We start from the raw sequence: 22,469 nt of genomic DNA on the forward strand, positions 1-22,469 counted from the left end.
TTTAAAGTAGAGACACTACATACTGATATACACCTGAACATCAGCAGGAGAGGACTCTTTAAAGTAGAGACACTACATACTGACCTGAACATCAGCAGGAGAGGACTCTTTAAAGTAGAGACACTACATACTGATATACACCTGAACATCAGCAGGAGAGGACTCTTTAAAGTAGAGACACTACATACTGATATACACCTGAACATCAGCAGGAGAGGACTCTTTAAAGTAGAGACACTTCATACTGATATACACCTGAACATCAGCAGGAGAGGACTCTTTAAAGTAGAGACACTACATACTGATATACACCTGGACATCAGCAGGAGAGGACTCTTTAAAGTAGAGACACTACATACTGACCTGAACATCAGCAGGAGAGGACTCTTTAAAGTAGAGACACTACATACTGATATACACCTGAACATCAGCAGGAGAGGACTCTTTAAAGTAGAGACACTACATACTGACCTGAACATCAGCAGGAGAGGACTCTTTAAAGTAGAGACGCTACATACTGATATACACCTGAACATCAGCAGGAGAGGACTCTTTAAAGTAGAGACACTACATACTGATATACACCTGAACATCAGCAGGAGAGGACTCTTTAAAGTAGAGACACTTCATACTGATATACACCTGAACATCAGCAGGAGAGGACTCTTTAAAGTAGAGACACTACATACTGATATACACCTGGACATCAGCAGGAGAGGACTCTTTAAAGTAGAGACACTACATACTGATATACACCTGAACATCAGCAGGAGAGGACTCTTTAAAGTAGAGACACTACATGCTGATATACACCTGAACATCAGCAGGAGAGGACTCTTTAAAGTAGAGACACTACATACTGATATACACCTGAACATCAGCAGGAGAGGACTCTTTAAAGTAGAGACACTACATACTGATATACACCTGAACATCAACAGGGAGAGGACTCTTTAAAGTAGAGACACTACATACTGATATACACCTGAACATCAGCAGGAGAGGACTCTTTAAAGTAGAGACACCACATACTCAATGGTGGCCGGCCCATAGGGGCACTAGGGGCGCCGCCCCCCCTCTTCCCACATTTTTGATTGTTATTACAAATTAAAAATAAATAAAAAGATATATTTAAAAAAATGTTTGTGTATGTGGAAATCCTCCTTCGATTCTATTGCCTCTAACTGTCAGAAAGAGATGTCAATCACCAAAACCGACCAATGGGTTCCAGAGAAACGGCAAAAACGCCCATTTCCACCCAAATCACCTCAGAGGTGGAGTTTGTTTTTCTAACCTCCCTAAAAAGGTCAAATATCACTTGTTTTGCATCAATCTTGATTCAGGGTACTTATTATATGTTGTACTTTGAATTCCTAAAGCTTTTAGTCTACCTTACATCCAAGGGTGGTTTTAACTATAAGTAAAAAATAATATTTGGACGGACACTATAATTTACAGTTTTTTACCATGTTCAATCTGAATTTTCTTTAAAATAAAAAACATCTATATTAATTCTGACTTGTCTACATCCAACTCACAGGTTTATCATTACTTTGAGAAAAAATATTATTAATTTTCCCCTTTTAGAATATATGGTCATTTGATCTGGGAATGTCATTTTCGAGCCTGAGACCTGAAAAACAGGGATGGGGTTTAACAGGTTAATGAATATAAGTTCAAGTTAAATCGGAGTAAAAAACTATATTAAAATGCTTCAAATTGTTCATCATATCAACACTAAACTATTGTGATTATAATGAGCAGTGGACAATTTGGTCTCCTTTGACATTCAATTTGTTAATTATAATTTGCTGCTTTGAATACTTCTAATCTGAAACCAAGCTTATGAACAAAAGAAGTACAAAGAAACACAAACAACCTTTTAGCCTTTTAACCTAACTCTCCATTTCTCTGAGAAACATGACTGAGTGGTCAGCAGACACAGACGACTTCCTCCCCCGTACAACCCTCCTGAGCCTCTCTCTGTGGAATCTGAGTTGGTGATTGGCCTACAACCATCAACAACCTGCCCTACACTCCACTCTCCCACGGTGCCAACCTCTACCCACAATCCACCTCTGCCCTCCCTCCTCCCTCCCGCTCCTCTGCAAATGCCCAAATCCCCAGCGCTCACCAACCCCCAGAAGCAAACAGAAGACCACCTGGGGAACCATGCCAGCTGTACGTCATTCGATTGGCAATTCAGATCTGGTAATAATCAAATGAATGATGTACTAATACTCTGTTACAGTGAAAGTACTAACTCTACACTGTATTAATACTCTGTTACAGTGAAAGTACTAACTCTACACTGTACTAATACTCTGTCACAGTGAAACTACTAACTCTACACTGTACTAATACTCTGTTACAGTGAAAGTACTAACTCTACTCTGTACTAATACTCTGTTACAGTGAAAGTACTAACTCTACACTGTACTAATACTCTGTTACAGTGAAAGTACTAACTCTACACTGTACTAATACTCTGTTACAGTGAAAGTACTAACTCTACACTGTATTAATACTCTGTCACAGTGAAAGTACTAACTCTACTCTGTACTAATACTCTGTTACAGTGAAAGTACTAACTCTACACTGTACTAATACTCTGTTACAGTGAAAGTAGTAACTCTACACTGTATTAATACTCTGTCACAGTGAAAGTACTAACTCTACACTGTACTAATACTCTGTTACAGTGAAAGTACTAACTCTACTCTGTACTAATACTCTGTTACAGTGAAAGTACTAACTCTACACTGTACTAATACTCTGTTACAGTGAAAGTACTAACTCTACTCTGTACTAATACTCTGTTACAGTGAAAGTACTAACTCTACACTGTACTAATACTCTGTTACAGTGAAAGTACTAACTCTACACTGTACTAATACTCTGTTACAGTGAAAGTACTAACTCTACTCTGTACTAATACTCTGTTACAGTGAAAGTACTAACTCTACTCTGTACTAATACTCTGTTACAGTGAAAGTACTAACTCTACACTGTACTAATACTCTGTTACAGTGAAAGTACTAACTCTACTCTGTACTAATACTCTGTTACAGTGAAAGTACTAACTCTACTCTGTACTAATACTCTGTTACAGTGAAAGTACTAACTCTACTCTGTACTAATACTCTGTTACAGTGAAAGTACTAACTCTACACTGTACTAATACTCTGTTACAGTGAAAGTACTAACTCTACACTGTACTAATACTCTGTTACAGTAAAAGTACTAACTCTACACTGTACTAATACTCTGTGACAGTACACTCACTGTAAAGGTACGCGTTGTTTAGAAATCACGGAAGGAGAGGGATGGGCTCAAAAACAAAATAGAGTTTATTCCCAAAAGGCAAACAGCAGAAAACAAACACAGCCTTCCTTCGTTCTGGGAGGTGTTGTAATCGGCCCGTCCTCTCAGGACCCGGCCCACTGCAAGAGGGACCAGGTTACCAGGGTGCTCTCATGTAGTGACTTATTACCTGATCCGATCAGCTGTCTGGCCTCCCATGTCTCCAGCAGCCGGCACACTAACAAGGTTCAAGGTTCAAGGATTTTAGTAGTCATACGAGCACAGCTGACGATGAACATCTGAGGTCACAGGCTCCTCCAACAGAGCAACACAAAAAAACAGATGAACAGAAAAAAAACTGCGCACGTAAATACAAAAAGAAAAATAGAAAAAAAGTGAAAAAATAGTCTATATAGAAGTGATTGTAATATGATATATTAGATACATCGTTCCCACGTAGCAGCCAGATTAATGTTATGATGTTGTTTCAAAGTTCAGGTGTTTAGCCACACCCTACTTCCAGATTCTCTTTATCACTTTTTAATATGCTGTGTGTCTTTATGTGTGCACGGCAGTAATCTGTTAAAGATGAATGGTAGCACTCTGAAGTGTGTGTTGTGTTGTTTAGTGTGTGTTGGGAAATGTGTTTGATGTATTTTCTTCCAAAGCTTTGGATTCATTTCTCTAACTGATTGAGGGTTTGGTTCAGACGAGTGTGTTTGAGTTTCTCTGGTCACAAAAAGAAAAAAACCTGGCATCTAAACTTGTTAGACCGTTCCTCCATCTCATGATGACGCAGATTAATTATATTTCCCTTCAGGGCGTGGTGGTGGCAGTTGGTGTTTATCTTCCGTTTCTAGCTGTACTCTGTCAGCTGTAATAGAGAGCCAGGTGATCATGGAGTTTACACGGAACAGGAGATACAGTAGGTTTGACTTTGTAAAGAAGGAGCATCTGAAGCTGAACGATTTGAGAAAGAGAAAGCGCTCAGGAAACGAAAACCTCTTTAAAAAGGGAATCCCAGAATACCCACGACCAGAGATCCATGTGAGCCACCTGAAGCATGACACCGACAGACAGGGTTTGATCGGCATCAAGAAGTCCGGAGGCTTCAAGTACCCGTTTGGAAAAGGCCTGGTGTCCGGAGGCTTCAAGGACCCGTTTGGAAAAGGCCTGGTGTGGTGGGGTCTGGTTGTGGGGGCGGTGGAGGTCAGATCAGCTGAACAGCGCCTCCTCAAGGAAAAATACCCGGACCGAACAGAACAGCAGGTCCGGGCTCAGAAGAAATTCCTGGGGAAATTTGCCTCCTCGCTGGCCTTCAAGAAGAGCTCCTTGTTTGGATCATACCGTTTCACCTTCCTCCTTAAGGACCTGCTGAAAGCCTACACTCTGCAGGTACTGGGGTCAGGGTTCAGGACTCATAATGCTGAGTCAGGTCAGGGTGCAGGACTAGTAATGCTATTCCATTAAATGGGGTGAAGCCTGCGAGCTAGTTTAGGCAGTCAGCTGAAACTAGGGAGAATATTCCCCTCAAAGCTGCGGTGTTTAGGAGGAATGGCAGCTTCACCAGGCACTCTACTTTTCAGACTAACATCACCAGAGTCATGAGTCAGTCCACGCAGTGTTGGGGGATAGGTATCTAATCTCCACAGTGTTGGGGGATAGGTATCTAATCTCCATAGAGCAGTGGTTCTCAAAGTGGGGTCCGCGACCCCCCGGGGGTCCGTGGCACTCTGCCAGGGGGTCCGTGAAAAGTTTTCAAATTCATTCATTTAAATTATCATGATATCATTTTTTTTTCATTATTATTTTTTTTACAAAAGGCTTCATAGTTCAACAAATAATATTTTATTTTTTTTAATCTAAAATAGTTCATAGATTACGTTCTAATCTAACGAATCTATACATTTAAAAATCAAGCGCGTCACCCGTTACCATGGAAACAACAATAACTGGTACGTCAGTCAGAGAGCGCCACTTCTAGCATCATAGGATAACACGGCTAGCATACTACGAAGATGGACCGATTTTTAAAACGACCGGTTACGGCTACAAATGAAGTAAATGAAAAACAAAAGTAAGGAAATACGATGAGGAGTATCTCCAATATGGATTTATTGAAGTGGAAGGGAAACCGAAATGTCTGATATGCCTGCGGTGTCTTGCCAATGAGGCGATGAAGCCTGCCAAATTGAAGAGGCACCTCGAGACCAAGCATCCATTATGTAAAAAAAGACCGGGCTTTTTTTGAGAGGAAGGGCGAGGACTACAGCCAGCAACAACAACGGATGGTTAATGTTACGTCTGTTTCTGCTAAAGAGCAGACGACGAATTTAGGACATGTCTGCTGATATCAAATCACAACTGCTGGAAAGACTGAGAGGGTCTAAATTCGCGGTTCAATTGGATGAGTCCACTGATGTGTCCGGCTCTGCGCGGCTCATCGCACTGGCGCGAGAGGAGAGGGAGAGCCGCAGAAGTGAGACTGACTGAGATTACTTTGAGCAACATGCATGGGAATAAGTTACAATATAATACATTTGTGTATATTTCTCGCTATTCCGATGGTCTGCTGCCTGGTGCTGCTGTTGCGCAATGTGCAGTAGTGTCCTCTTTTCGCACCATGACATTATCAGTTATGAATTTGTTTTTCACTGCTTGAGAAAATGGACTTGTGGCTGAGAGCGTGTGAAAAATGTAAATTGTGTGAGAGTTGGCAGCCCTGTGAACTCGCTTGACATTATTATGTAGGAAACTGCCAATCAGATTTATTTACTTATTAATCGAAGGTGCCGGAACGCTGTTCTGGATCGTTCCCGCCCACTTTAACCCCTGTGTGTGTGTGTGTGTGTGTGTGTGTGTGTGTGTGTGTGTGTGTGTGTGTGTGTGTGTGTGTGTGTGTGTGTGTGTGTGTGTGTGTGTGTGCGTGCGTGTGCGCGCAACAGAAATGTCAGATACTGTATGTTGCATTTATTGATTTAGTTTGATATGTGTGTCTTCACTTGCAGAGAAAAGCAATCAGCTTCATGGACTGCCTTGCATCACTCCAATAGTGTCCAGAGCTGGCTGCCATTACAAGTAGTGGTTTGGGATTGTAGCAATGCAGTTGCAGTTGTTTTGCAATTTACTTGATATATGTTGCAATGCAGGCATGTGTTCAATTGTTTATAGCCTGCATTTATTTTGTTATTAAACTTTTATAAATCATTTAATTTTAACTAAGAGTGAAACACTTGGTGTGTGTGTGTGTGTGTGTGTGTGTGTGTGTGTGTGTGTGTGTGTGTGTGTGTGTGTGTGTGTGTGTGTGTGTGTGTGTGTGTGTGTGTGTGTGTGTGTGTGTGTGTGTGTGTGTGTGTGTGTGTGTGTGTGTGTGTGTGTGTGTGCGTGTGTGTGTGTGTGTGTTGAAATGCACTTCAAATGATCACTTTTCTCTTGATTTCCCTTTGATATTTTGTTTAGGTACAGTGTTACTTGCAGCTGATTGATTGATTGGTTTATGGGTATTCTGTGTTGAGATGGTGCAAATATTTTTAATACATATCTAATATATTTCTAATACATTGCTCTTGTGTTGTTCTTTCACATAACTAAGACTATAGAAGTGTAAAAAATAGGCTACGTCAGATTATTCCAAGGGACATACATGTCAAGTCAAGTCAATTTTTATTTATATAGCCCAAAATCACAAATCAGAATGAGGGGGTCCTTGGTGTATTCTCTATCTTGTAAGGGGTCCTTGGCTGAAAAACAATTGAGAACCTCTGCCATAGAGGGTTGGAGGATAGGTATCTAATATCCATAGAGGGTTGGGGGATAGGTATCTAATCTCCACAGTGTTGGGGGATAGTTATCTAATCTACAGATAGTGTTGGGGGATAGGTATCTAATCTCCATAGAGTGTTGGGGGATAGGTATCTAATCTACAGAGTGTTGGGGGATAGGTATCTAATATCCATAGAGGGTTGGAGGATAGGTATCTAATCTCCATAGAGTGTTGGGGGATAGGTATCTAATCTCCATAGAGTGTTGGGGGATAGGTATCTAATCTCCATAGAGTGTTGGGGGATAGGTATCTAATCTCCAGAGTGTTGGGGGATAGGTATCTAATGTCCAGAGAGTGTTGGGGGATAGGTATCTAATGTCCAGAGAGTGTTGGGGGATAGGTATCTAATCTCCAGAGAGTGTTGGGGGATAGGTATCTAATCTCCATAGAGTGTTGGGGGATAGGTATCTAATCTCCATAGAGTGTTGGGGGATAGGTATCTAATCTACAGAGTGTTGGGGGATAGGTATCTAATGTCCAGAGAGTGTTGGGGGATAGGTATCTAATCTCCAGAGAGTGTTGGGGGATAGGTATCTAATCTCCATAGAGTGTTGGGGGATAGGTATCTAATCTCCATAGAGTGTTGGGGGATAGGTATCTAATGTCCAGAGAGTGTTGGGGGATAGGTATCTAATGTCCAGAGAGTGTTGGGGGATAGGTATCTAATATCCATAGAGTGTTGGGGGATAGGTATCTAATCTCCAGAGAGTGTTGGGGGATAGGTATCTAATCTCCATAGAGTGTTGGGGGATAGGTATCTAATCTCCAGAGTGTTGGGGGATAGGTATCTAATCTCCAGAGTGTTAGGGGATAGGTATCTAATGTCCAGAGAGTGTTGGGGGATAGGTATCTAATCTCCATAGAGTGTTGGGGGATAGGTATCTAATCTCCATAGAGTGTTGGGGGATAGGTATCTAATCTCCAGAGAGTGTTGGGGGATAGGTATCTAATCTCCAGAGAGTGTTGGGGGATAGGTATCTAATCTCCATAGAGTGTTGGGGGATAGGTATCTAATCTCCAGAGAGTGTTGGGGGATAGGTATCTAATCTCCAGAGTGTTGGGGGATAGGTATCTAATCTCCATAGAGTGTTGGGGGATAGGTATCTAATGTCCAGAGAGTGTTGGGGGATAGGTATCTAATCTCCAGAGTGTGGGGGGATAGGTATCTAATGTCCAGAGAGTGTTGGGGGATAGGTATCTAATCTCCATAGAGTGTTGGGGGATAGGTATCTAATGTCCAGAGAGTGTTGGGGGATAGGTATCTAATCTCCATAGAGTGTTGGGGGATAGGTATCTAATGTCCAGAGAGTGTTGGGGGATAGGTATCTAATCTCCATAGAGTGTTGGGGGATAGGTATCTAATCTCCATAGAGTGTTGGGGGATAGGTATCTAATCTACACAGTGTTGGGGGATAGGTATCTAATGTCCATAGAGTTTTGGGGGATAGGTATCTAATATCCATAGAGGGTTTGAGGATAGGTATCTAATATCCATAGAGGGTTGGGGGATAGGTATCTAATATCCATAGAGGGTTGGGGGATAGGTATCTAATCTCCATAGAGTGTTGGGGGATAGGTATCTAATCTCCATAGAGGGTTGGAGGATAGGTATCTAATATCCATAGAGTGTTGGGGGATAGGTATCTAATCTCCATAGAGTGTTGGGGGATAGGTATCTAATCTCCAGAGTGTGGGGGGATAGGTATCTAATGTCCAGAGAGTGTTGGGGGATAGGTATCTAATGTCCAGAGAGTGTTGGGGGATAGGTATCTAATCTCCAGAGAGTGTTGGGGGATAGGTATCTAATCTCCATAGAGTGTTGGGGGATAGGTATCTAATCTCCATAGAGTGTTGGGGGATAGGTATCTAATCTCCAGAGTGTTGGGGGATAGGTATCTAATCTCCAGAGAGTGTTGGGGGATAGGTATCTAATCTCCATAGAGTGTTGGGGGATAGGTATCTAATCTCCAGAGTGTTGGGGGATAGGTATCTAATCTCCAGAGTGTTGGGGGATAGGTATCTAATGTCCAGAGAGTGTTGGGGGATAGGTATCTAATCTCCATAGAGTGTTGGGGGATAGGTATCTAATCTCCAGAGAGTGTTGGGGGATAGGTATCTAATCTCCAGAGTGTTGGGGGATAGGTATCTAATGTCCAGAGAGTGTTGGGGGATAGGTATCTAATCTCCATAGAGTGTTGGGGGATAGGTATCTAATCTCCAGAGAGTGTTGGGGGATAGGTATCTAATCTCCAGAGTGTTGGGGGATAGGTATCTAATATCCAGAGAGTGTTGGGGGATAGGTATCTAATCTCCAGAGTGTTGGGGGATAGGTATCTAATCTCCAGAGAGTGTTGGGGGATAGGTATCTAATCTCCAGAGTGTTGGGGGATAGGTATCTAATCTCCATAGAGTGTTGGGGGATAGGTATCTAATGTCCAGAGAGTGTTGGGGGATAGGTATCTAATCTCCAGAGTGTGGGGGGATAGGTATCTAATGTCCAGAGAGTGTTGGGGGATAGGTATCTAATGTCCAGAGAGTGTTGGGGGATAGGTATCTAATCTCCAGAGAGTGTTGGGGGATAGGTATCTAATCTCCATAGAGTGTTGGGGGATAGGTATCTAATGTCCAGAGAGTGTTGGGGGATAGGTATCTAATGTCCAGAGAGTGTTGGGGGATAGGTATCTAATCTCCATAGAGTGTTGGGGGATAGGTATCTAATGTCCAGAGAGTGTTGGGGGATAGGTATCTAATCTCCATAGAGTGTTGGGGGATAGGTATCTAATCTCCAGAGTGTTGGGGGATAGGTATCTAATGTCCAGAGAGTGTTGGGGGATAGGTATCTAATCTCCATAGAGTGTTGGGGGATAGGTATCTAATCTCCATAGAGTGTTGGGGGATAGGTATCTAATCTCTATAGAGTGTTGGGGGATAGGTATCTAATGTCCATAGAGTGTTGGGGGATAGGTATCTAATCTCCATAGAGTGTTGGGGGATAGGTATCTAATCTCCATAGAGTGTTGGGGGATAGGTATCTAATCTCCAGAGAGTGTTGGGGGATAGGTATCTAATCTCCAGAGTGTGGGGGGATAGGTATCTAATGTCCAGAGAGTGTTGGGGGATAGGTATCTAATGTCCAGAGAGTGTTGGGGGATAGGTATCTAATGTCCAGAGAGTGTTGGGGGATAGGTATCTAATCTCCAGAGTGTGGGGGGATAGGTATCTAATGTCCAGAGAGTGTTGGGGGATAGGTATCTAATCTCCAGAGAGTGTTGGGGGATAGGTATCTAATGTCCAGAGAGTGTTGGGGGATAGGTATCTAATCTCCATAGAGTGTTGGGGGATAGGTATCTAATCTCCATAGAGTGTTGGGGGATAGGTATCTAATGTCCAGAGAGTGTTGGGGGATAGGTATCTAATGTCCAGAGAGTGTTGGGGGATAGGTATCTAATCTCCATAGAGTGTTGGGGGATAGGTATCTAATCTCCATAGAGTGTTGGGGGATAGGTATCTAATCTCCATAGAGTGTTGGGGGATAGGTATCTAATCTCCATAGAGTGTTGGGGGATAGGTATCTAATCTCCATAGAGTGTGGGGGGATAGGTATCTAATGTCCAGAGAGTGTTGGGGGATAGGTATCTAATCTCCAGAGAGTGTTGGGGGATAGGTATCTAATGTCCAGAGAGTGTTGGGGGATAGGTATCTAATCTCCATAGAGTGTTGGGGGATAGGTATCTAATCTCCATAGAGTGTTGGGGGATAGGTATCTAATCTCCATAGAGTGTTGGGGGATAGGTATCTAATCTCCATAGAGTGTTGGGGGATAGGTATCTAATGTCCAGAGAGTGTTGGGGGATAGGTATCTAATGTCCAGAGAGTGTTGGGGGATAGGTATCTAATCTCCATAGAGTGTTGGGGGATAGGTATCTAATCTCCATAGAGTGTTGGGGGATAGGTATCTAATCTCCATAGAGTGTTGGGGGATAGGTATCTAATCTCTATAGAGTGTTGGGGGATAGGTATCTAATCTCCATAGAGTGTTGGGGGATAGGTATCTAATCTCCATAGAGTGTTGGGGGATAGGTATCTAATCTCCATAGAGTGTTGGGGGATAGGTATCTAATCTCCATAGAGTGTTGGGGGATAGGTATCTAATCTCTATAGAGTGTTGGGGGATAGGTATCTAATCTCCAGAGAGTGTTGGGGGATAGGTATCTAATCTCCAGAGTGTTGGGGGATAGGTATCTAATCTCCATAGAGTGTTGGGGGATAGGTATCTAATCTCCATAGAGTGTTGGGGGATAGGTATCTAATCTCCATAGAGTGTTGGGGGATAGGTATCTAATGTCCAGAGAGTGTTGGGGGATAGGTATCTAATCTCCAGAGAGTGTTGGGGGATAGGTATCTAATCTCCATAGAGTGTTGGGGGATAGGTATATAATGTCCAGAGAGTGTTGGGGGATAGGTATCTAATCTCCAGAGTGTTGGGGGATAGGTATCTAATGTCCAGAGAGTGTTGGGGGATAGATATCTAATCTCCAGAGTGTTGGGGGATAGGTATCTAATCTCCATAGAGTGTTGGGGGATAGGTATCTAATCTCCATAGAGTGTTGGGGGATAGGTATCTAATGTCCAGAGAGTGTTGGGGGATAGGTATCTAATCTCCAGAGTGTTGGGGGATAGGTATCTAATCTCCATAGAGTGTTGGGGGATAGGTATCTAATCTCCATAGAGTGTTGGGGGATAGGTATCTAATGTCCAGAGAGTGTTGGGGGATAGGTATCTAATGTCCAGAGAGTGTTGGGGGATAGGTATCTAATCTCCATAGAGTGTTGGGGGATAGGTATCTAATCTCCAGAGAGTGTTGGGGGATAGGTATCTAATCTCCAGAGTGTTGTGGGATAGGTATCTAATCTCCATAGAGTGTTGGGGGATAGGTATCTAATGTCCAGAGAGTGTTGGGGGATAGGTATCTAATCTCCAGAGTGTGGGGGGATAGGTATCTAATGTCCAGAGAGTGTTGGGGGATAGGTATCTAATCTCCAGAGTGTGGGGGGATAGGTATCTAATGTCCAGAGAGTGTTGGGGGATAGGTATCTAATCTCCATAGAGTGTTGGGGGATAGGTATCTAATCTCCATAGAGTGTTGGGGGATAGGTATCTAATGTCCAGAGAGTGTTGGGGGATAGGTATCTAATGTCCAGAGAGTGTTGGGGGATAGGTATCTAATCTCCATAGAGTGTTGGGGGATAGGTATCTAATCTCCATAGAGTGTTGGGGGATAGGTATCTAATATCCAGAGTGTTGGGGGATAGGTATCTAATCTCCAGAGTGTTGGGGGATAGGTATCTAATGTCCAGAGAGTGTTGGGGGATAGGTATCTAATCTCCATAGAGTGTTGGGGGATAGGTATCTAATGTCCAGAGAGTGTTGGGGGATAGGTATCTAATGTCCAGAGAGTGTTGGGGGATAGGTATCTAATCTCCATAGAGTGTTGGGGGATAGGTATCTAATCTCCATAGAGTGTTGGGGGATAGGTATCTAATCTCCATAGAGTGTTGGGGGATAGGTATCTAATCTCCATAGAGTGTTGGGGGATAGGTATCTAATCTCCATAGAGTGTTGGGGGATAGGTATCTAATCTCCATAGAGTGTTGGGGGATAGGTATCTAATCTCCATAGAGTGTTGGGGGATAGGTATCTAATCTCCATAGAGTGTTGGGGGATAGGTATCTAATCTCCATAGAGTGTTGGGGGATAGGTATCTAATCTCCATAGAGTGTTGGGGGATACGTATCTAATCTCCATAGAGTGTTGGGGGATAGGTATCTAATCTCTATAGAGTGTTGGGGGATAGGTATCTAATCTCTATAGAGTGTTGGGGGATAGGTATCTAATCTCCATAGAGTGTTGGGGGATAGGTATCTAATCTCCATAGAGTGTTGGGGGATAGGTATCTAATCTCCATAGAGTGTTGGGGGATACGTATCTAATCTCCATAGAGTGTTGGGGGATATGTATCTAATCTCCATAGTGTGTTGGGGGATAGGTATCTAATCTCCATAGAGTGTTGGGGGATATGTATCTAATGTCCAGAGAGTGTTGGGGGATAGGTATCTAATCTACAGAGTGTTGGGGGATAGGTATCTAATCCCCATAGAGTGTTGGGGGATAGGTATCTATTCTCCAGAGTGTTGGGCAGGGGTGGACTGGGACAAAAATTCAGCCCTGGCATTTTCTGTCCAGACCAGCCCACTACATTATCAGCGGACACTACATAGAAGTCCACTAAACTTGCGGCATCTTCTCTCATGCATACTACAAAGGAGAGTCATATTCCTTGATAGCAGTTAACAAATAAAGCACTTAACTATGAACTCAAGGACTAAAATTGACAGCTATATCAATCAATCTTTATTCATTATAGTGTCAAATCACAACAGAAGTTATGTCATGACTAGGGGTGGGACGAGACTAACGGGAGAAGAACCCTTATGCTACCCTTTCCGGTTTTAGTCTGTGACTGTGAAAATCTTTTGATGTAAGCCCAGTAGTAGTTAAAACCAGACTCGGACAATAATAAAAAAAAATATCCTGACAAATAATCTAAACAGAAACATATTACAGACAGTAGCAGCATTAGAGCTGAAACTCACTCACTCATTATGAAACCATAAATAGAGAATTGGAAAAAAAATATATATATATACTGTAGCTGTGTGAAAAGTCTAAGACATGGGTTACAGGTCTGAATAGATATGCATTCTCATATACGTGTATGTGCACAAGTATGTATTGCTCTATACTTCCTCGTCCGCAGCCAGCCAGCTCCACTCCTCACCAAATTCGTGACATGCAAGAAACAGCAAACAGAACTTGTACTCAGTATCTGTGTACTGACAAATATATGTAGCCATGTAGCCTTTTTGTGACGTAGTGACACTTAGTCAACAAATGTATCTGTCATGAAGGATGACTTAAGTCTCAATAGAGCCCTAAGGCCTACCTGCATAACTGTTAATTGAACTTAAAAGATATGCAGATGTTTGAAATTAAAACCATCAATATGAAAATCTTCAGCCAGGAAATAATCATAATCAAACCTTTTGTTTCAATCTGAGACAAAACAAGTTGCATAATAAACTCACAAAGTCAAGACGAAGCTCTCAGATATGATCTATGACTCAAGCATCAAGAAGAACTTCTAGCAGGTCAGGAAAACCTGTTTGACAGGAGATAATGGTAGCAGAGAATATAAAGAGACATTTATGAATTACCAATTGTCATTTTATCGCACATATAGTATGTTTCTTCACATAAACCTTTAAACATAACCTTTAAACATACACATATTGCATTCCTCTCACCACATGAAATAAGCTCAGGAACCTAAAAGTGGCCCAGTGAATGATGGAGGAGACAAAGCAGGTCCTCAAAAGAGGACAGAGGGAAAACAACTTCTTAGGCTGTCATATATAGGGTGGTCCACCTAAAAGAGACATGGAAACATTATTAAGTCTCATCATCACAAATCAAGTATGAATTCATATAACATTATAAGACACATGACATACTCAAAAAATCATAGACTTCTCAAAAAGTGGTGAAGTGGAGGCAGTAAGGGAGCAAATCCTTGAAAATGGACGGAGGGGGAACAACTCCTCAAGCTCTCACATGTCAAGTGGTCAACCTGAGAGGGAATTGGATACATTATTAAGTCTCTAATCATCACAAATTCAGTATGATTTCATAAAACATAAAAAATGATAAACTCACCATACTAGAGGAGACTCAACAGCCAAACTTTGGTGCAGTGAAGGTAGAGAGTGGAGGCAGAGAGAGAGCAAGTCCTCGAACATGGACGAAGGGGGAACAACTCCTCAAGCTCTCACATGTCAAGTGGTCAACCTGAGAGGGAGTTGGATACATTATTAAGTCTGAAAAATAAATAAAAAATGTTCCTCTGTCCTGCACCTAGAGTTGAAAACTTTTGGGATGTGCGTTTCTTTCAAAACTTTTTTAAATGATGAAGTATGAATTTATACAACATTAAAAAGTACATGATAAACTTACCAAATTCTAACAATGGTCCCAAATGAGAGAACAAGTCCACATATAGAACAGAGGGAGAACGACTCCTCAAATATATCAGAACAACCTGTAATGGAGAATAATTGATAATTTAGTGTACATGATCACACCATTAAGGATCAACACATAAGCACAATACAACTTCTGAAAAGCATCATTAAAATGACAAATAATGAATTACTACATCCATAATGTGTGATAATAACAATAATATTAAATATTTCTCGCCTTATCAGTGGAGCAGCTTTTTAAGCAGCTCACTCTTCTCTGCAAGTCTGTCTATCACAGAGTCAGAGTCCAAGGACATGAGGATGTCTTTCTCTGTGGCCATCAACATAAATGCCTCCAATTTATCAGATGAGAGGGTGCTTCTGAGTCTGTTTTTAATAAACTTCAAAATTGAAAATGTGCGCTCACAAGCCACCTGTGTGAGGGATAATGTAAGCAGGTATTTATAAGCAAGGCCTAGGACAGGGTATGCGTCTGTTAGCATGTTGAAACGGCGAAGTATCTGGTAGCAGCACAGAGGGCATTCTTTCCAGGAGCAACAGCTTATGGGAGTTATCTCAACCTCTTCTGTGTTGTCCTCCTCACCACCTGATCCATCTTCTACTGTTCTTGCTTTGTACTCTGCCAATGGGGATGCCTTCAGCCTGTTCCACTGGAGTGCAAAGCTTTTCAACTCGGCCTGCATATTTTCCTTGGTTGCCCTGCTGTCAAATCCTTGCAAGCACTTGCTTAAGTCTTGAAGGGCAGACTGGGAAAGAGCACTGGGAAAGAGCTGAGGGAAGTTTCTGGGATCCAGACATGCCAAGTCAGCATATAGATTGCCGTGTGTTAAAAAGCGCCTATGAATGGCTTCAATTGCTGTGTCCATGATCCGGTTATGCACATTCACCTCATAGGATTTTTCTGCATCATCCAGGGTCTCATCCTGAGCCATCTCTCCAGGCAAGACTTTCTTCATCCTCCTCCTCTTTTGTGGCAGTGTGGCCTCCACTTCAATGTCCGTGTCATCTCTCTCTTGGATTTCTGTGTTTGTCCAGTTGACAGATGTGTCTGCTGCTTTTTTTACAGATTCAAAATCTCTTCCCAAGCTTTTCAGCGTATCCTGTGTCGATGCCACCATTCTGTGAGCAGAGAGGATGTCCAATCCTGCCGTCTGAAGGTATTTAGACAATGGAGAGGTATGTTCAAATATGCAGAGGAAGATTTGAGCCGTCAAGATCGTCTCATACTTGAGCAATGACTGCATATCCTCTGGCCATGACACGGATACATGGTTTCACTGTTGCCTGTTTCTGTATAGCTGATAATGTCAACAGCACATCAACGTACAGAACCATCTTCCAGTTTTCCAAAGGAGCCAAACACCTTCTTCAGGGCCTCATGCTTGGCCCACCAGCGTGTCTCGCCAATAGGAGCAAGGCGTCTACGTCTCTTGTTTCGGACTGACTCTTCCCACACATTCATCCTTTTATATGACTCTTTGATGAATACCGCAATGCCATTGAGGAGCGCAAACAGGGACCCACTCTCAATAAAAATCTGGGTTGTGTTTGCAAGCACCAGATTTAGTACATGTGCGTAGCACCATACATGGTGTATATGCCTCCAATCTGACATTCCACTGATGAACAGACTGCTATCAGTTCTCTTACCGAATGCCATGCAGATGAAACAATACAGCATGTGACGCTCTGGACAGTACGTCAGCCACCTTCTACTGGTGCCGTCTCTGCTACAGAACACTTTCTGCACCACTGGTGGTGGTGGTGCAGTCTTTGGGCTGCCTGAATTGGTCTGGCTCTCTCCCTGAACTGACACATTTACACAGAAATTAAAGTTACACACAAATTATGAAATAGTTATCACCTCAGTAAACAATAAATGAATTGAAAGATTACAATAAATTCAATGGCAAATATTGCAAATTAATGTAATTATTTCCTATAGGTTTACTTCTATTTTATGCTAAAATTCAAAGTATCTCATCTGTATTTACAATACAGCTTGATTCTGCAGCTTCATCTCTACTTACAGCTCGTTGGTCCATGTGAACGTTTACTGTTGCTATGGCAACAAGAAACCGCTGACGTTAGCAGCTCTTAGCTAGCCTCGCTAAATCATCTGAACAATAATAACCCATAATATCACAATTCGGCATATTTAAACAAAATCAACCACAACTACCAACATTCACAGCCCTTCAACTCTGGGCTAATATGTTGTCACAAGTAGGACTATGCAGTTAATTAGGTCACATCACATTCAATGTAAAAACGTTTTCTACTTTTTTTTTGGACATGTCTCAAAAATGTAGCCTAGCCAGCCCCAGGCTAACGTTACTTACCATGTATGCCTCCACTCGCTCGTCTCCCGGCGCAGCAGCACCTGCTGGGGCGGTGACCCCGGCACCAAATAGGTCCGTCAATTTAGAATATTTAGCAGCCTCCACCTCCAGAGACTTCAGCTTTTTAAGTCAGAGTTTTTCAGCGCCACCCGGGCGTTTCTTCTGCTTATCCATTTTCAGCTCAGCAGCAGCCCGTCCCGCGACTCCCGCCCATGCCATGAGGTCCCGCCCCACCTTGGTTTGTGTTGTGATTGACAGCATGGTCAGGGCTCTCTGAGCCTGTCAGCCCATGATTGATTGACAATGACAAACAATAGACCAATAATATGTGTCGATGCTGGCAACACACTGCTAGCCCTCTGTAGCCAATTGGCCGGCCCAATTGGAGGGAATTTAGAGAAAAAAAAGAAAAGAAAAAAAAACCATAGCGGACCGGCCCACATTGGGTCAACGGCCCACCGGGACGATGCCCGGTATGCCAGATGGCCAGTCCACCCCTGGTGTTGGGGGATAGGTATCTATTGTCCAGAGAGTGTTGGGGGATAGGTATCTAATCTACAGAGTGTTGGGGGATAGGTATCTAATCCCCAGAGTGTTGGGGGATAGGTATCTATTGTCCAGAGAGTGTTGGGGGATAGCTATCTAATCTACAGAGTGTTGGGGGATAGGTATCTAATCTACAGAGTGTTGGGGGATAGGTATCTAATCTACACAGTGTTGGGGGATAGGTATCTAATCTCCAGCGAGTGTTGGGGGATAGGTATCTAATCTACACAGTGTTGGGGGATAGGTATCTAATGTCCAGCGAGTGTTGGGGGATAGGTATCTAATCTCCAGCGAGTGTTGGGGGATAGGTATCTAATCTACACAGTGTTGGGGGATAGGTATCTAATCTACACAGTGTTGGGGGATAGGTATCTAATGTCCAGAGAGTGTTGGGGGATAGGTATCTAATCTCCAGCGAGTGTTGGGGGATAGGTATCTAATCTACACAGTGTTGGGGGATAGGTATCTAATGTCCAGCGAGTGTTGGGGGATAGGTATCTAATCTACACAGTGTTGGGGGATAGGTATCTATTCTCCAGCGAGTGTTGGGGGATAGGTATCTAATCTACACAGTGTTGGGGGATAGGTATCTAATGTCCATAGAGTGTTGGGGGATAGGTATCTATTCTCCAGCGAGTGTTGGGGGATAGGTATCTAATCTACACAGTGTTGGGGGATAGGTATCTAATGTCCAGAGTGTTGGGGGATAGGTATCTATTCTCCAGCAAGTGTTGGGGGATAGGTATCTAATGTCCAGAGAGTGTTGGGCGATAGGTATCTAATCCCCATAGAGTGTTGGGGGATAGGTATCTAATGTCCAGAGAGTGTTGGGGGATAGGTGTCTAATGTCCAGCAAGTGTTGGGGGATAGGTATCTAATCTCCATAGAGTGTTGGGGGATAGGTATCTAATCTCCATAGAGTGTTGGGGGATAGGTATCTATTCTCCAGAGAGTGTTGGGGGATAGGTATCTAATCTCCAGAGTGTTGGGGGATAGGTGTCTAATGTCCAGCAAGTGTTGGGGGATAGGTATCTAATCTCCAGAGTGTTGGGGGATAGGTGTCTAATGTCCAGCAAGTGTTGGGGGATAGGTATCTATTCTCCAGAGAGTGTTGGGGGATAGGTATCTAATCTCCAGAGTGTTGGGGGATAGGTGTCTAATGTCCAGCAAGTGTTGGGGGATAGGTATCTAATCTCCAGAGTGTTGGGGGATAGGTGTCTAATGTCCAGCAAGTGTTGGGGGATAGGTATCTAATCTCCATAGAGTGTTGGGGGATAGGTATCTAATATCCAGAGTGTTGGGGGATAGCTATCTAATCTACACAGTGTTGGGGGATAGGTATCTAATCTCCATAGAGTGTTGGGGGATAGGTATCTAATCTACAGAGAGTGTTGGGGGATAGGTATCTAATGTCCAGAGAGTGTTGGGGGATAGGTATCTAATCTCCATAGAGTGTTGGGGGATAGGTATCTAATGTCCAGAGAGTGTTGGGGGATAGGTATCTAATCTCCAGAGTGTTGGGGGATAGGTATCTAATCTCCAGAGTGTTGGGGGATAGGTATCTAATGTCCAGAGAGTGTTGGGGGATAGGTATCTAATCTCCAGAGTGTTGGGGGATAGGTATCTAATGTCCAGAGAGTGTTGGGGGATAGGTATCTAATCTCCAGAGTGTTGGGGGATAGGTATCTATTGTCCATAGAGTGTTGGGGGATAGGTATCTATTCTCCAGCGAGCGTTGGGGGATAGGTATCTAATCTACAGAGAGTGTTGGGGGATAGGTATCTAATCTACAGAGTGTTGGGGGATAGGTATCTAATGTCCAGAGAGTGTTGGGGGATAGGTATCTAATGTCCAGAGAGTGTTGGGGGATAGGTATCTATTCTCCAGAGAGTGTTGGGGGATAGGTATCTAATGTCCAGAGAGTGTTGGGGGATAGGTATCTAATCTACAGAGTGTTGGGGGATAGGTATCTAATGTCCAGAGAGTGTTGGGGGATAGGTATCTAATGTCCAGAGAGTGTTGGGGGATAGGTATCTAATCTCCAGAGAGTGTTGGGGGATAGGTATCTAATCTACAGAGTGTTGGGGGATAGGTATCTAATGTCCAGAGAGTGTTGGGGGATAGGTATCTAATGTCCAGAGAGTGTTGGGGGATAGGTATCTAATCTCCAGAGAGTGTTGGGGGATAGGTATCTAATCTACAGAGTGTTGGGGGATAGGTATCTAATGTCCAGAGAGTGTTGGGGGATAGGTATCTAATGTCCAGAGAGTGTTGGGGGATAGGTATCTAATGTCCAGAGAGTGTTGGGGGATAGGTATCTAATCTACAGAGTGTTGGGGGATAGGTATCTAATGTCCAGAGAGTGTTGGGGGATAGGTATCTAATGTCCAGAGAGTGTTGGGGGATAGGTATCTAATCTACAGAGTGTTGGGGGATAGGTATCTAATCTCCAGAGAGTGTTGGGGGATAGGTATCTAATCTCCATAGAGTGTTGGGGGATAGGTATCTAATCCCCATAGAGTGTTGGGGGATAGGTATCTAATCTCCAGAGAGTGTTGGGGGATAGGTATCTAATCTCCAGAGTGTTGGGGGATAGGTATCTAATATCCAGAGAGTGTTGGGGGATAGGTATCTAATCTCCAGAGTGTTGGGGGATAGGTATCTAATCTCCATAGAGTGTTGGGGGATAGGTATCTAATCTCCAGAGAGTGTTGGGGGATAGGTATCTAATCTCCATAGAGTGTTGGGGGATAGGTATCTAATCTCCATAGAGTGTTGGGGGATAGGTATCTAATCTCCAGAGAGTGTTGGGGGATAGGTATCTAATCTCCATAGAGTGTTGGGGGATAGGTATCTAATCTCCATAGAGTGTTGGGGGATAGGTATCTATTCTCCAGCAAGTGTTGGGGGATAGGTATCTAATCCCCATAGAGTGTTGGGGGATAGGTATCTATTCTCCAGCAAGTGTTGGAGGATAGGTATCTAATCCCCATAGAGTGTTGGGGGATAGGTATCTAATCTCCATAGAGTGTTGGGGGATAGGTATCTAATCTCCAGAGTGTTGGGGGATAGGTATCTAATCTCCATAGAGTGTTGGGGGATAGGTATCTAATGTCCAGAGAGTGTTGGGGGATAGGTATCTAATGTCCAGAGAGTGTTGGGGGATAGGTATCTAATATCCAGAGTGTTGGGGGATAGCTATCTAATCTACACAGTGTTGGGGGATAGGTATCTAATCTCCATAGAGTGTTGGGGGATAGGTATCTAATCTACAGAGAGTGTTGGGGGATAGGTATCTAATCTCCATAGAGTTGGGGGATAGGTATCTAATGTCCAGAGAGTGTTGAGGGATAGGTATCTAATCTCCAGAGTGTTGGGGGATAGGTATCTAATGTCCAGAGAGTGTTGGGGGATAGGTATCTAATCTCCAGAGTGTTGGGGGGTAGGTATCTAATATCAAACTATATGCTGCTTCTAATAAACATATCAAGAAACACGAGAGTTTTCTGACTGAATTTAAATTTATAATTCTGTTGAACGACTTTTCCACGTGATTCTGTGATTCTGTGTAAAAGCTCTTCTTCTCTCTCCAGTTTTGCGACGGTGAGCAGCCCGTCATGCGGGTGTATCAGACCCACCTGTACCCAAAGCAAGTGATGTACGCGGTGCTGGTCCACAGTCCGGCCAATCAGGAGCAGTTCTCTGAATATCCTCTTCTGACCGACGACCCAAACGCTGTCTGCTGCTACAGAGATGGCCGCTTCATCTGGAGGCCTGAGGCCATGTGTGCAACTCACAGGTTAGAAAACAACAATGACAGGTAACCTGGGAGGGACAACAAGGAAATGCATTATGGATTGACTTCCTGTCTCTCTGTCAGATATGAGTTGGTCCAGAACGATGAGACTCAGCAGATGGAGGCTGTGAAGATGAAGGATCGTGGCTACAGACCTTTTGAGAACTATGTCTGGGATAATGTGGGCGTCGTCCTGCATGTGGAGGACAAGGTGATCACTTCCTCTTTGTCTTCTTGTCCACAGCTCAGCGTCAGGCTTTTCTCTACATTTCATATCATTATATATTTCCAGGATAACTTTGTAGGACTGACCAGAGTGGATCTGGTTAGTCTAAGGCAGGGGTCGGCAACCCGCGGCTCTCGAGCCGCATGCGGCCCTTTAAGCCCTCTGCTCTGGCTCCCTTGAGCTTAGACAAAAATAACAAGGAAATAAAATAAAAGTATTTGCAAACTAAAATATGCGTCACATCCTGCTACTAAAAAGCACGACCAATCATCTGAGCCGGCCCGGCTAAAGTAACTGGATGGCCTACCTGCCTGTCAGCCTTCCATCTGTGCAC

The 22,469-nt window shown here is 43.3% G+C and overlaps 1 protein-coding gene and 1 long non-coding RNA gene across 4 annotated transcripts in view; one reads left to right on the top strand and one right to left on the bottom strand.

The window, feature by feature from the left end:
- Window positions 1-22,469, top strand: part of LOC307020267 (uncharacterized protein) — a 43,443-nt gene that overhangs the window by 19,447 nt on the left and 1,527 nt on the right. Inside the window, exons 2-3 of the mRNA XM_079651507.1 lie at window positions 21,707-21,912; window positions 21,994-22,120. Of these exons, the coding sequence (XP_079507633.1) occupies window positions 21,707-21,912; window positions 21,994-22,120 (333 nt within the window). The remainder of the gene's footprint in view (window positions 1-21,706; window positions 21,913-21,993; window positions 22,121-22,469) is intronic.
- LOC307019788 lies at window positions 14,099-17,269 on the bottom strand. 3 transcript variants are annotated; one of them, XR_013802739.1, is made up of 7 exons: window positions 17,256-17,269; window positions 16,876-17,034; window positions 15,197-15,281; window positions 14,900-15,031; window positions 14,698-14,813; window positions 14,491-14,612; window positions 14,099-14,345 (listed from the first exon to the last, which is right to left on the bottom strand). It is a non-coding gene; the product is annotated as an uncharacterized lncRNA (long non-coding RNA). The 3 variants fall into 3 exon arrangements; XR_013802740.1 differs by lacking the exon at window positions 17,256-17,269 and having other exon boundaries at window positions 16,876-17,245; XR_013802741.1 differs by lacking the exons at window positions 16,876-17,034; window positions 17,256-17,269 and adding an exon at window positions 15,443-15,960.

The sequence above is a fragment of the Notothenia rossii genome, assembly GCF_949606895.1.
Source record: "Notothenia rossii genome assembly, chromosome: 9".
Lineage (NCBI taxonomy): Eukaryota > Metazoa > Chordata > Actinopteri > Perciformes > Nototheniidae > Notothenia > Notothenia rossii.